The 11,534-nt window shown below is 37.7% G+C and overlaps 2 protein-coding genes across 2 annotated transcripts; both read right to left on the bottom strand.

Moving 5' to 3' along the window:
* Nucleotides 1-5,078: 5,078 nt before the first annotated feature.
* LOC133325920 (protein tweety-like) lies at nucleotides 5,079-7,332 on the bottom strand. The gene is made up of 2 exons (XM_061534619.1): nucleotides 6,632-7,332; nucleotides 5,079-5,568 (listed from the first exon to the last, which is right to left on the bottom strand). Exons 1-2 carry the CDS (start codon nucleotides 7,330-7,332, stop codon nucleotides 5,079-5,081), a joined length of 1,191 nt encoding a protein of 396 aa, XP_061390603.1.
* LOC133325931 (protein tweety) lies at nucleotides 6,636-10,680 on the bottom strand. Its single transcript, XM_061534630.1, has 6 exons — nucleotides 10,532-10,680; nucleotides 9,073-9,250; nucleotides 8,707-9,014; nucleotides 7,876-8,639; nucleotides 7,649-7,818; nucleotides 6,636-7,475 (listed from the first exon to the last, which is right to left on the bottom strand). The coding sequence occupies exons 1-6, from the start codon at nucleotides 10,667-10,669 to the stop codon at nucleotides 7,405-7,407; spliced, it is 1,629 nt and encodes a 542-aa protein (XP_061390614.1). The 5' UTR covers nucleotides 10,670-10,680; the 3' UTR covers nucleotides 6,636-7,404.
* Nucleotides 10,681-11,534: the final 854 nt, after the last annotated feature.

Consider the following 11,534-nt stretch of genomic DNA (forward strand, 5'->3'; position numbering starts at 1 on the left):
TTCTTTTCTGCTGCTGCTGCTGCTGCTGTTGTTTTCGTTATTTTAACGGTAATTGTAATTTGAATTTTTTTATATTTTCATTTAGATTTTAGTAGTTTCTTCGTCCTTTTTCGTGTGATGGTGTTCTGAAATTGTTTTGGTGTCCATAGTAAATTTTTCTTTTGCAATTCTTTCTTTCTATTGATTGAATTCTTCCGTGAGGTGTCCTTTTTTCTGTTAGAGATAGTCGGCCTAACTGCAACTGTATGTATGTCTGGGGGGGTTTTGAATTTTGAATATTTTTCTGACATTTTTGTTGTTTTTTTCTGTTAGTTTAACTTATATATAAATTTTAAATTTATTTGTGGTTTTTGTTTTTACTTTTTTTTAATTACTATTTTTTTTTTGTTTTTATTATTTTTTAAGACTTAAGTAGTAATTTTACAATATGATACGTAATAATAACACATTTATTTAACAAAAATTACAAAAACTGATTTATTGGAAACTAAAATCAAAAAACACACAAATTATTTCTAGGTTTTCTTTTCTTTTTCTGAATAGTAAGAAAAAATCAATTCCAAAGTCAAATTGACCACTGGAATTCACTTTTGCCTCTCTATTGTTATTAATTTATTATTATTTTTCAATTAATTTATTTTATAGTTTTTTTCTCTTTTTATTATTACTAATATTTAGCATTTACAATATATAATTTTTCTTCTTGTTGTTGTAATTAATTCGTTTATATATTTTTGGTTATGTCTTTTCATTTCATTTGTTGTTTCCTTTTCTTTGCTGTTTTTGTATTTCATTTATTATTAATATATATTGTATTTGTTTTGTATAATAAATATAATATAATAATAATAATTCATTTATATATATAATAAAATTCGAAATTCAAAAAATGTAAAAATCGAAACTTCCAACTTATATAAATGCAATACATTTCTTTGTTTTAATTCCTTAATATATTTTCTTTGTTTTGTTCTGTTTGTTTTTTGGTTGTTGTTGTTGTTTTCTTTATATCATAAAGTATACTTTTAAGTACATTTATCTAAAAATTGTTGTTGTTCTTTGTGTTTAGTTTTTTGTTATTAAATGTTAGCTTTGTTTTCTGTTGTTCTTACCAGTTTCAATGCTACCATTATCGATTCAATGAATATTGAAGGAGTAGATAGGGAACTAACAAACACAGGTCCACTTTTTGGTATATTCCTTATATTATGATCCCGCCAATTATTCATTACATCAGAAGTCACTGAAGTTTAATATACAAAATTGTCAGTGAAGGCTATAAAAAGTTCGACCCGGCCGAACATAATTCCCTTTTTACTTGTTTTTTATCGTCACACATCGTCGGGCGCCATTTTTTAGACTATGGTGAATATAAACTTTAGACATTGCATTCCAAATGAAAACGTTGGGCGCCATTTTGTCATAGTACATACTTGGATTAACATCAGGATTGCTATGTGTACGCTGCATTTTTAAGGATACACTAGACAAGTGTGTAAATGGTAATATCGAGTTTAGACCCCATGTTTCTTTGGACTAAATCCGCGTCTGATCCAAACTTTGAAAGCCATTTACAGCTCGTAGATAGGTCATATATCAAGATGGTTTCATATCTTATAGATACCAAGTAACGACACTGATTGACTTTAACATGGCAAAGCCCAGGCTTATCTTGGTCCATCTTTCATCTCAATTGCGAACACTGACCTCCCCACGGTGTCACCTGTGGTAGCAGATAGCGAGCAGATAAAAAAATGTGTTGAGGCGTCGGGGGTTAGTTGCCCACACTCGGAAAACCCCATCCTACTATTAAAAGGCAAAGAAAAGGAAAAATAAACCCCCCTAATGTTGACGACCCCGCAAACGTATCAAGGACCACGATCTGCGAATCTGCACTTGGAATGTAAGCACGTTGTACAGAACAGGTACAGACAAAGACTAGCAGACCAAATACATTTTTTACGAGCGCCAAGAAACAGCATATTGCAGCTGTACTGATAAATTCTGCTAGGAGAATCGGAAAGAGAGAATCCAAGAAGAAACATCAGACAACGGCATGAGATTGATTGACTTCGCGGCAGCAAAAAAACATGGTAGTTAGCAGCGCCAAATTCAAGCATCTCAATATACAAAAGGTTATCTTAATTTATTTCAATCAAACATCGAAAAATCAAATCGATCATGTTGTGATAGATGGAAGGCATTCATCCAGTGTTTTAGGCGTTCGATCGATCCGAGGAGCGAATATCAATTCCGAACAATACCTTGTAGCAGCCAAGGTTCACACTCATCTTAATGTAGCAGCTGCAAACACAACAGTCAGTAGTAGAAACGTATTTTCAGAAAAAAGAAGAAAGAACAAGAAAAGGGTGAGCGGTAGGTCTTCAGAGGTGTTTAAAACCATGTCTGCGTTCGGTATTCCTGCTAAATTAATTCGGCTATGTAGGATAACTGAAAGGTAAGAAGTTAAAGTCGGAAAGGACCTCTCGGAACCCTTTAATAACGAACGAGGGTTCAGACAAGGTGACAACCTCTCGTATGACCTTTTTAACATCGTCATACGAGGCAAAGGTGAACTCTGTATACCAAACAACACATATTACTCGTCTACGCCGATAACATCGACATAATGGATCGAACATTAAGAGCTGTAGCAGACACCTTTGAACAAATTATGAAGGTGTTTGCCAAATTGTGTCTGGCAGTAAATGACGGGAAGACCAAGCTAATAACATCAACGCGCAAGACGTCCAGTAGACTCGGACTAACTATGGAACTTGAGAACTATAGCTTCGAGGTAGTCAAAGATTTTATATACCTCGGTACCGCCATAAATAAAACTAATGACATCAGGTTGGGCCAAAGATGCTACTATCGTCTATGTAAGCAGTTTACAAACAAGGCCACCTCTCACCAGACCAAACTAACACTCTACAAGACGTTGATACTACCCGTGCTGGTGTATGGATCAGAAGCAAGGATATTTGCGCAAGCAGATGAGGCAGCTCTTGGAGTGTTCGAGAGAAAAATTCACCGCAAAATCTACGGGCCGATCTGCGTTGATGATATATATCGCCGTCGAATGAACCATGAGTTGTATCACCTATTCTCGGACATCGACATAGTCAGCCGTATCGTGCTGCAGCGACGACAGTGGCTAGGCCATGTTGTGCGAGTGGATGAGGATGACCCAGTACAAAAGGCATATAAAAGCGAGCCTATTGATGCCACGAATTCGATGGAAAGATCAACTTTTTAAGTTTACTAAAAACTATAATTAGTCCGAAGTTTGTACCCAATGATTCACTTCCCATGGTACCTCATAAAAAGTGAAAAAGTCCTTGATTTCATGCGGACAATATAATTGATGGACTCTGATTCCGCAGTCCCGAAAAGGAACTAAGAAATGAGAGAATGTATACATATATGTATAGGTAACAGGATATCGCAAAGCCGGCTGATTCTTTGTAACTACATTTTTGAAATATGATTCATTGGGTGTCATTTCAGTATCAGGGTACGAGAATGCTGCTACCTCTGAAATTCCCTCCATTTCTATATTCTTCCTATTTTCGAAAGTGGCGCCCGAATGATTTAAAATTGTATTTACTGCTTCTGTAAAACATATGTATTTGTTTATTTTGTTTTATATTTGTTTATTTTTTTCTCCAATAAATTATGTTGGCATTATTGGAGTTCCTTAGAGTGAAACTGGAACCAGTGCATAGTTCATTTTGTCTAGTTCATAGTACGTCGTATAAGAAAAATCTTTCGTTTTCTTGTCGTATTTTAAATTTTGTAGATATAAAACCACTAAGAAGTTCCCATATATTTTTCAAGTTTTTCCGAATCATTTATGTAAAAATTTATAAGATTTCGTGGGGTTAATTATATTTCTGGTAAAATGTTTCAGAATAATTTTGTTCTGTGTTATGTTGGGCGCCATGTGGTGAAATGCTTCTTAAATCAAATCTACTTAACATTTTCCCCGCGAAAATAAAATATTTAATTCCCTATATTCTCCAATATAATTTGAACCAAAAACTGGTAGCACCGTTTCCATTATAAATTGGGTTGGGATCCATCTAAAAAAATATGTATGTATGAGTGTGTATTTTAATGTATGCATTTTGATATTGAATAATTTAGTTTTTTTCGTTAAATTTATGATTTGTACATGTCCTTTATGAATAAAAGGATATTTGTTTTGTTTTTTAATTATAAATTAATATATCTACAAACATATTACAAATAGTCTGATCTGTGACAACAGATCAGATGATGATGCTGACAATAATTATGCTGAATTAGTGCGTTGTCTTCGTATCAGCCTGTAACTCTTGGTAATGTCTCAAAATTTTGGATAAATTAAATTAGTTTTTGTATTTGTTGGTTTAATGTACATGAATGTGATGGTGTTGTTGAAATCTGATTTGAAATTTTAGGAAAATTTCATTTGAAACTCAATGAAAGGAATTTCAAAAAAAAAAAAAATCCTTAAAATTATATGCGATATGACTAGTATTATGCCAGATTTCTTTGTGCTACCTTTTCTTCCTTTTGTAAAGCAAAAAAAAAAAAAAAAATGGATGATCACCCGTCCGTAGTGAGTGTCATTGTGTGTGTTTGTGTCTTTATCATAAGATCCTGAATCCAATTAGAATTAAAAATCCTTTAACCAAGGATTTCTATTATTCCCTTTGTAAATCAATAGAATAACGATTTTCCCAGGATAACCGATTTTATGTAAAGTTGTGTGTCTGTGTGTTTATTTAGTGTAGTTTCTCTTCTACTTCCATCTCATTTTTTTTTAAATATTATTGCTACAAAAAATCCTTTGGTTTTAATTTTTAAATTATCTATAAACTACAAAAAATGTTACCACAACTTTCTGTTTTAGCTTTGTTTTCCTAAGGGGGAGGCGTGAGTTTTAACTTCTCTCTATCTCTCTCTCTCTCGCTCTCTATTTGTTTTGTGTCTCTAACGCATGAACGCCATCTATATTTCACAGATCACTCACTCATGCTGAATGTTGATATTCTCATTTTGTTGTTGACAGATACATCGGTTACATTCTTTTAAAGTTCCGTTACCGCATAATTAGAATCGTCGTTCATTGCTGGCGGTGGTGGTGGCGGGGGCAGATCATCTTCATCGTTCATATGTTGTTGTTGCTGTGCGCTGTTATTCTTGTTTGTGCTGTTGTTGTTGTGATGCATTATATTATTCGATTTGGGTCCCGTGTCCTCTGGTGTATCCAAGGGCGGCGGTGGTGGCAGTGATGCGTCGTTGTTCATTTGACGATTTGTATCGGATACATTTGTTGTTGTTGTATTCGTATTGGTAGTATTTGTGGTGGCAGTGCTAGATGTGTCCACTCCACCACCTCCTCCGTTACCCATGTTCATGGTATTGCCACCATTCTGATGGCTATAGGGTTTGGGTAGATTATTTCCACCATTGTCGGTGTTCTCAGGTGGAGGTGGTGGTGAATTGGGTGTGCCAACTCGTGGTGGTGGTATTGCTTTCATTTGTGGGGGCAATTTCATTGGTGGTCTTTGAAGAGTTCTGAAAAGAAGAAGGGAGAGAGAACAGGTTATAAATAATTATAATAAACAATCAACATCGTTTTCCTACAGAAAAGGAAGAAATCTTTCAATTCAGCCTAACTGAATAAGATTTCCCATAGGAAATCTTTCAATTCAGCCTAACTGAATAAGATTTCCCACAGGAAATCTTCAATTCAGCCTAGCTGAATAAGGCTTTCTATAGGAAATCTTCAATTCATCCTGGCTGAATAAGGTTTTCTATAGAAAAGCTTCAATTCCACCTGGCTAAATAAGGTTTTCTATAGAAAATCAGGAATTCCGCCTGGCTGAATACGGTTTTCTATAAAAAAAAATTAAATTCCGCCTGGCTGAATACGGGTTTCTCTAAAAAAAAACAATTCAGCCTGGCTGAATAAGTTTTTCTATGGGAAATATTCAATTCAGCCTGGCTAAATAAGGTTTTTCTATAGGAAATCTTAAATTCAGTCTGGCTGAATAAGGTTTTATATTGGAAATCTTCAATTAAGCCTGGCTGAATAGGGTTTTATATAGGAAATCTTCAATTCAACCTGGCTAAATAAGGTTTTCTATAAGAAAATTTTCAATTCAATTCTTCAACTCAGCCTGACTGAATGAAATTTTCTATAGAAAATCTTCAATTCAGCCTGGCTGACAAAGGTTTCCTATAGGAAATCTTCAATTTAGCCAGGCTGAATAAGGTTTTCCATAAGGACACTTCAATTCAGAATGGCTGAATAAGGTTTTCCATAGGATAACGTCAATTCAGCCTGGCTGAGTAAGTTCTTCTGTAGGAAATCTTCAATTCAGTCTGGCTGAATAAGGCTTTCTATAGGAAATCTTCAATTCAACCTGACTGAATTTGATTTTCTAAAGGAAATGTTCATTGCAGCCTGGCTGAATAAGATTTTCTATAGACAAATTTCAATTCAGCTTGGCTAAATTTCATTTTCCCTGGGTAATTTGCAATTCAACGTAGCTAAATTATGTTTTCTTTAAAAAATCTGCAATTCAGCTCAGCTGAATTATGATTGGATATTACTCTAAATACTTTTTTCACTTACTTCGAATAATTCTGTTGCTGTTGTTGTCGTTGCTTTTCATATATCGACTCGACACTGGGTGGATCTGCATCCTTAGGTATTTCTGGCAGTGGACAATTCAAAATCGATGGCTTATATTTGGGATCAAATTTACCACCCTGCCGCAGTGTTGAACACTTGTAAATACCCTTCTCACGATCATAGATAGCCGTATCCATTGCCTCAGAACGGGATGGATCCCGCATGCCATCTTGTGGGGATTTCACACTCATCGTTTGATGATGTGACGTGGGTGGCATGCGGCCCCCACCCTGTTGCTGTGACATGCCATGATGTCCGGGTATCTGTGGATGTCCCGCATTACTTTGCTGGGAGTTCTGTCGCCGCATTGTGGCCAAATTTGAGACATAAATCGAACCCTGGCTGACCGCAACCAATGGCTGATATATGGAATGTGGATTGGCTTGGCCACCGTTTTGAGCCATCGGACCCATATGCGGTGGTATTTGTTGATAGATTTGACTCTGCGGTCCATGTGGTCCGGCCGCCACCAAATGATGTTGTCCATGAGCAGCTGTGGAATAGGTGCCGTACTGCTGTTGTTGTTGCTGCTGCTGATGATAGATGGCATGCTGGTGTTGGGCAGCGGCCACTGCTGCTGCCGCTTCGTGTGAGTGAGGATGTGGATGAGGATGGTGACAATATATTGGTTGTGGAGCCATCTGGGATTGTTGCTGCTGTTGAGACGTCGCCTGTTGACTTCGGTTGGGATCGCTACAGACTGATGATGATTTTCAGTAAAAATCATTTGCTTCCAAAGTTTTGCATTGTTTGCTTAAAGTTGCATATTTACCGTTATTAGGGCCTAAAAGAAACGGAAAGGGGGAAGATAAGCAAACACATTTCATCGACACAAAACGAAAGGAAATCTAGTATAATTATCATGCCCGTGAAAAGTGTAGTACAGAGCGAGATGGAGAAAGAGAGTGTTACATGGGAATGAGAGACAGCGAGCGCGATCATCGCATTCCAACTTACCAGTCAGGTGTGTGGGGCTATGATTGTGCGACGGCAAACGACCCAGCGTATGCGTGCCCATAGCCCTCATATTCTGCTGCATGTGTACGTGAGCCATCATCTCGTGCTGCTGACGCTTCGATGGATGCTGCAGGGTGTGCAAACCACTAATCACCGGTGGACTAAAGTGCCTGTAAAGAGATTGCAACCAGAATTTAAATAAAATCACTCTCATTTATTGAGCTCACCCGTTGTGATTTCTTGGCAGTGTTCGTGAGGCATTCAACATTTGCTGGTGATTCTGCGGGGCCGGGTGGGATATGTACGACGGCTCGTCGACTTGAGCATAATCATTGCGCTTCCTTATATAGATCCATGTGTGTGAGTCTACCCAAACCATAATTGTGAGCAAAATAGCAGCAATAAAACTGGCAATGAGCATTAGGACCAATCCGAGTAGGCCGCCCTCGCATAGACCTCGTGAGGCAGCCAAAAAGTTATGATGCACCGTTTTACAATCGACCAAGGCTGTCAGTTGGGTGAGCAAACGTTCGCTGCTATTCAAATCGGCATTGACAGCTCCTAATTTCGGTTGCAGACCCGAGGACTTAAACAGGACAAGAGATATTTTCATAACCGTAGCCATTGCACTGCGAGCATTGTTAAGCGAATTTTGAGATTCTCTTAGACGTTGGGTGAAGGGATTAGTGTGTCCAGGTTCACATTGGGTATAATGCAGCAATACATTTGTGGGAAGATCTCGAGGTGCCACCGAAACCAAAAAGTCGGCAGGGCTAATGCAAAGATCTCCCACCGCTACAGATGAAGATAAATATAGGCCTGACATTAGCCATGAGCCGGTGACAGCCAATAAACCGCAAACACTGAACAGAATCAAAGCACAGCGGGAGTGGCGGGCCACACCCACCAATAGGACTGCACACAATACCAAGAGTAAAGCCAAGGTGGCCACGGTGCCAGGCCATCGGATCAATTCCATTTTATCACCCTCCTGCAAACGTAACCCAAACCAAAGATATTATAAAAAAATCGCCACACCTTTCCCCTTTGGGACTTACCGAAAGAAATTTTGTCATGGTCACACTCGTCAGGGGCCGTCGTATATCACTGGCCGCATTGGTGGCCAATGTCACATTGCCTTGTACAATATTCAGCGACACAAAGAGTATGGAAAGGGCAGTGGAATTTGTTACCGGTTGATCGAATATATCGGCCAATTCCACCAATTGAGGTCGTATGCGATTCTTCAGTGTATTTTCCAAAATCAATGTCTGGTTGCGTACCGTCGTAACCAAGGTGTCCACTTTTCGACCAGCCGTCAACACTTCCAATAGACCATTGTGTAAATCATCATTTCCATATAGTCCTGCAATAGAAGAGAAGATTGGAAATAATCCGATTAAAAGGTCGAGGTCACTTCTTACCTAAACCAATGGCAGCACAACACATCACCGTCACAATAGATAGAGCCACTTTGAGGCTTGTAATAGAATGGGCAGGTCGGGGTTTGCGATCGCAACATCTTGTCATTAGATATAGTAATAGACCCAATAACGATACAATTAGCAGGGCAGCTGGTACGGATCCCAATATACCGAGGCTCTAAAATGAACAGGAAAATATTAATAACTTGTAAAATAACTAATTCAGCCTGGCTAATATCCATGGAACACCTAATTCAGCTGGATAATTTAGGGTATCTTATAGAAAACTCTTTTTAGCCAATCTCAACCGAAGTTTTCATATAGAAACCCTTATCCAGCCAGGCTGAATGGAAGATTTCTTATAGATAACCTTATTCATACATGTTGAATTGCAGTTTTCCTATAGAAAACCTTATTTAGCCAGGCTGAATTGCAGTCTTCCTATAGAAAACCTTATTCAGCCAGGCTGAATTGCAGTTTTCCTATAGAAAACCTTATTCAGCCAGGCTGAATTGCAGTTTTCCTATAGAAAACCTTATTCAGCCAGGCTGAATTGCAGTTTTCCTATAGAAAACCTTATTCAGCCAGGCTGAATTGCAGTTTTCCTATAGAAAACCTTATTCAGCCAGGCTGAATTGCAGTTTTCCTATAGAAAACCTTATTCAGCCAGGCTGAATTGCAGTTTTCCTATAGAAAACCTTATTCAGCCAGGCTGAATTTCAGTTTTCCTATAGAAAACCTTATTCAGCCAGGCTGAATTGCAGTTTTACTATAGAAAACCTTATTCAGCCAGGCTGAATTGCAGTTTTACTATGGAAAACCTTATTCAGCCAGGCTGAATTGCAGTTTTCCTATAGAAAACCTTATTCAGCCAGGCTGAATTGCAGTTTTCCTATAGAAAACCTTATTCAGCCAGGCTGAATTGCAGTTTTCTTATAGAAAACCTTATTCAGCCAGGCTGAATTGCAGTTTTCCTATAGAAAACCTTATTCAGCCAGGCTAAATTGCAGTTTTCTTATGGGAAACCTTATTCAACCAGGCTGAATTGCAGTTTTCTTATGAAAAACCTTATTCAGCCAGGCTGAATTGCAGTTTTCTTATGGAAAACCATATTCAGTCAGGCTGAATTGCAGTTTTCTTTTAGAAAACCTTATTCAGCCAAGCAGTTTTCTTATAGAAAACCTTATTCAGCCAGGCTGAATTGCAGTTTTCTTATAGAAAGCCTTATTTAGCCAGGCTGATTTGCAGTTTTCATATAGAAAACCTTATTCAGCCAGGCTGAATTGCAGTTTTCTTATAGAAAACCTTATTCAGCCAGGCTAAATGCAGTTTTCTTATAGAAAACCTTATTCAGCAAAGCTGAATTATATGCTTCTTATAGAAAACACAATTCAGCTGGGTTTAATTGAGGTTACAGCTCTCCAAATCATATTCAGCAATTGAAAAATTCAAGACTTACCTCCAAATAGATCTCATCATTTGGCCGAAATGTGCTATTAATTTTATGGAATGTTATATTGTAGTGGGGCAGGGCATGCAGCAGCTTGGCAATAACCGGCACCTTATATTGATCCGTATACTCGTGATAATCACCCATTATGTGAGCGTGTGTTTGATCTTCTTCTAGTTGCAGTAGCAGTTGTGGCAGTGGGGTGGTGGTGCTTCTTCCGGTCTTATGGCTGCTGGTATGGTGTTGTCTTGGCTGTTTGTTAAGCCTCTCTTAAGATGAACCAGAACGTATGAAGTGTTCATTCACTTCTGTGTTTGCCACAAACCAACAAAGTGTTCAAAGGCTGTAGATAAAAACCAAAAAGGAAGAAGCATCATAAAATCAATCGATTATTTACTTATGTGCGGTTCGGGTTTTTAGAGAAGCATTAATCTTTTAATGGCAAATAAATTTTTAATGTTTTTCTTTTTTTTCGTTTCTGTGGAATTGTTGGCCTCTTGACTCTAACACTGCCAAAGATAAGTGTCAATGATCCCGTAAATAAAGAAAAAAAAACAATAAAACAGCAACAACAAACCAACTGACTGACTTGTATTACAACAACAGTAACAACAATAATAATAATAAAAAACGAGAACAACAACATACAAATAAAAGAAGGCGAGGCAAAATATTCACGAACTTCAGTTGTTACTCTGGCCTCCCTGGTTGTTGTTTTTGGTGTTCTTGTTATTTTTGTTTATTTTATCCTCTTTAGGAATTCCTCTTTTTTTTGCCATACGATTTGACCGCATGTCGTGGCGGCCCGACTGCCACCACAAACCAAATGAGAGCCAACAAACAGAAAACCCCGAACGAGAGTGGCGGAGGTTTGCTCAGAAAACATAAATACTCACACCCAGGCATACAGACACACTTGCACATATACACAAACACACACATACTTCCACTATATAAAGTAGTACATAGTTAAGTCCTTCTGTTTTTTCTCTTCTTCTCCTTGATGCTGTTG

Source organism: Musca vetustissima, unplaced genomic scaffold (assembly GCF_032173495.1).
Source record: "Musca vetustissima isolate MV318-11 ecotype Yass unplaced genomic scaffold, APGP_CSIRO_Mvet_v1 utg5582, whole genome shotgun sequence".
Classification (NCBI taxonomy): domain Eukaryota; kingdom Metazoa; phylum Arthropoda; class Insecta; order Diptera; family Muscidae; genus Musca; species Musca vetustissima.

Bases quoted from the DNA above. Each gene is read 5' to 3' on its own strand.
- LOC133325931 (XM_061534630.1), bottom strand. From the start codon at position 10,669: ATGGGTGATTATCACGAGTATACGGATCAATATAAGGTGCCGGTTATT. The intron at 7,819-7,875 runs GTGAGCTCAATA...ATCTCTTTACAG, and splicing joins CTGCCAAGAAATCACAACGG to GCACTTTAGTCCACCGGTGA. The intron at 7,476-7,648 runs GTAAGTTGGAAT...CGTTTCTTTTAG, and splicing joins TAGCCCCACACACCTGACTG to GCCCTAATAACGGTAAATAT.
- LOC133325920 (XM_061534619.1), bottom strand. From the start codon at position 7,332: ATGGCTCCACAACCAATATATTGTCACCATCCTCATCCACATCCTCAC. The intron at 5,569-6,631 runs GTAAGTGAAAAA...TCTTCTTTTCAG, and splicing joins CAGCAACAGAATTATTCGAA to AACTCTTCAAAGACCACCAA.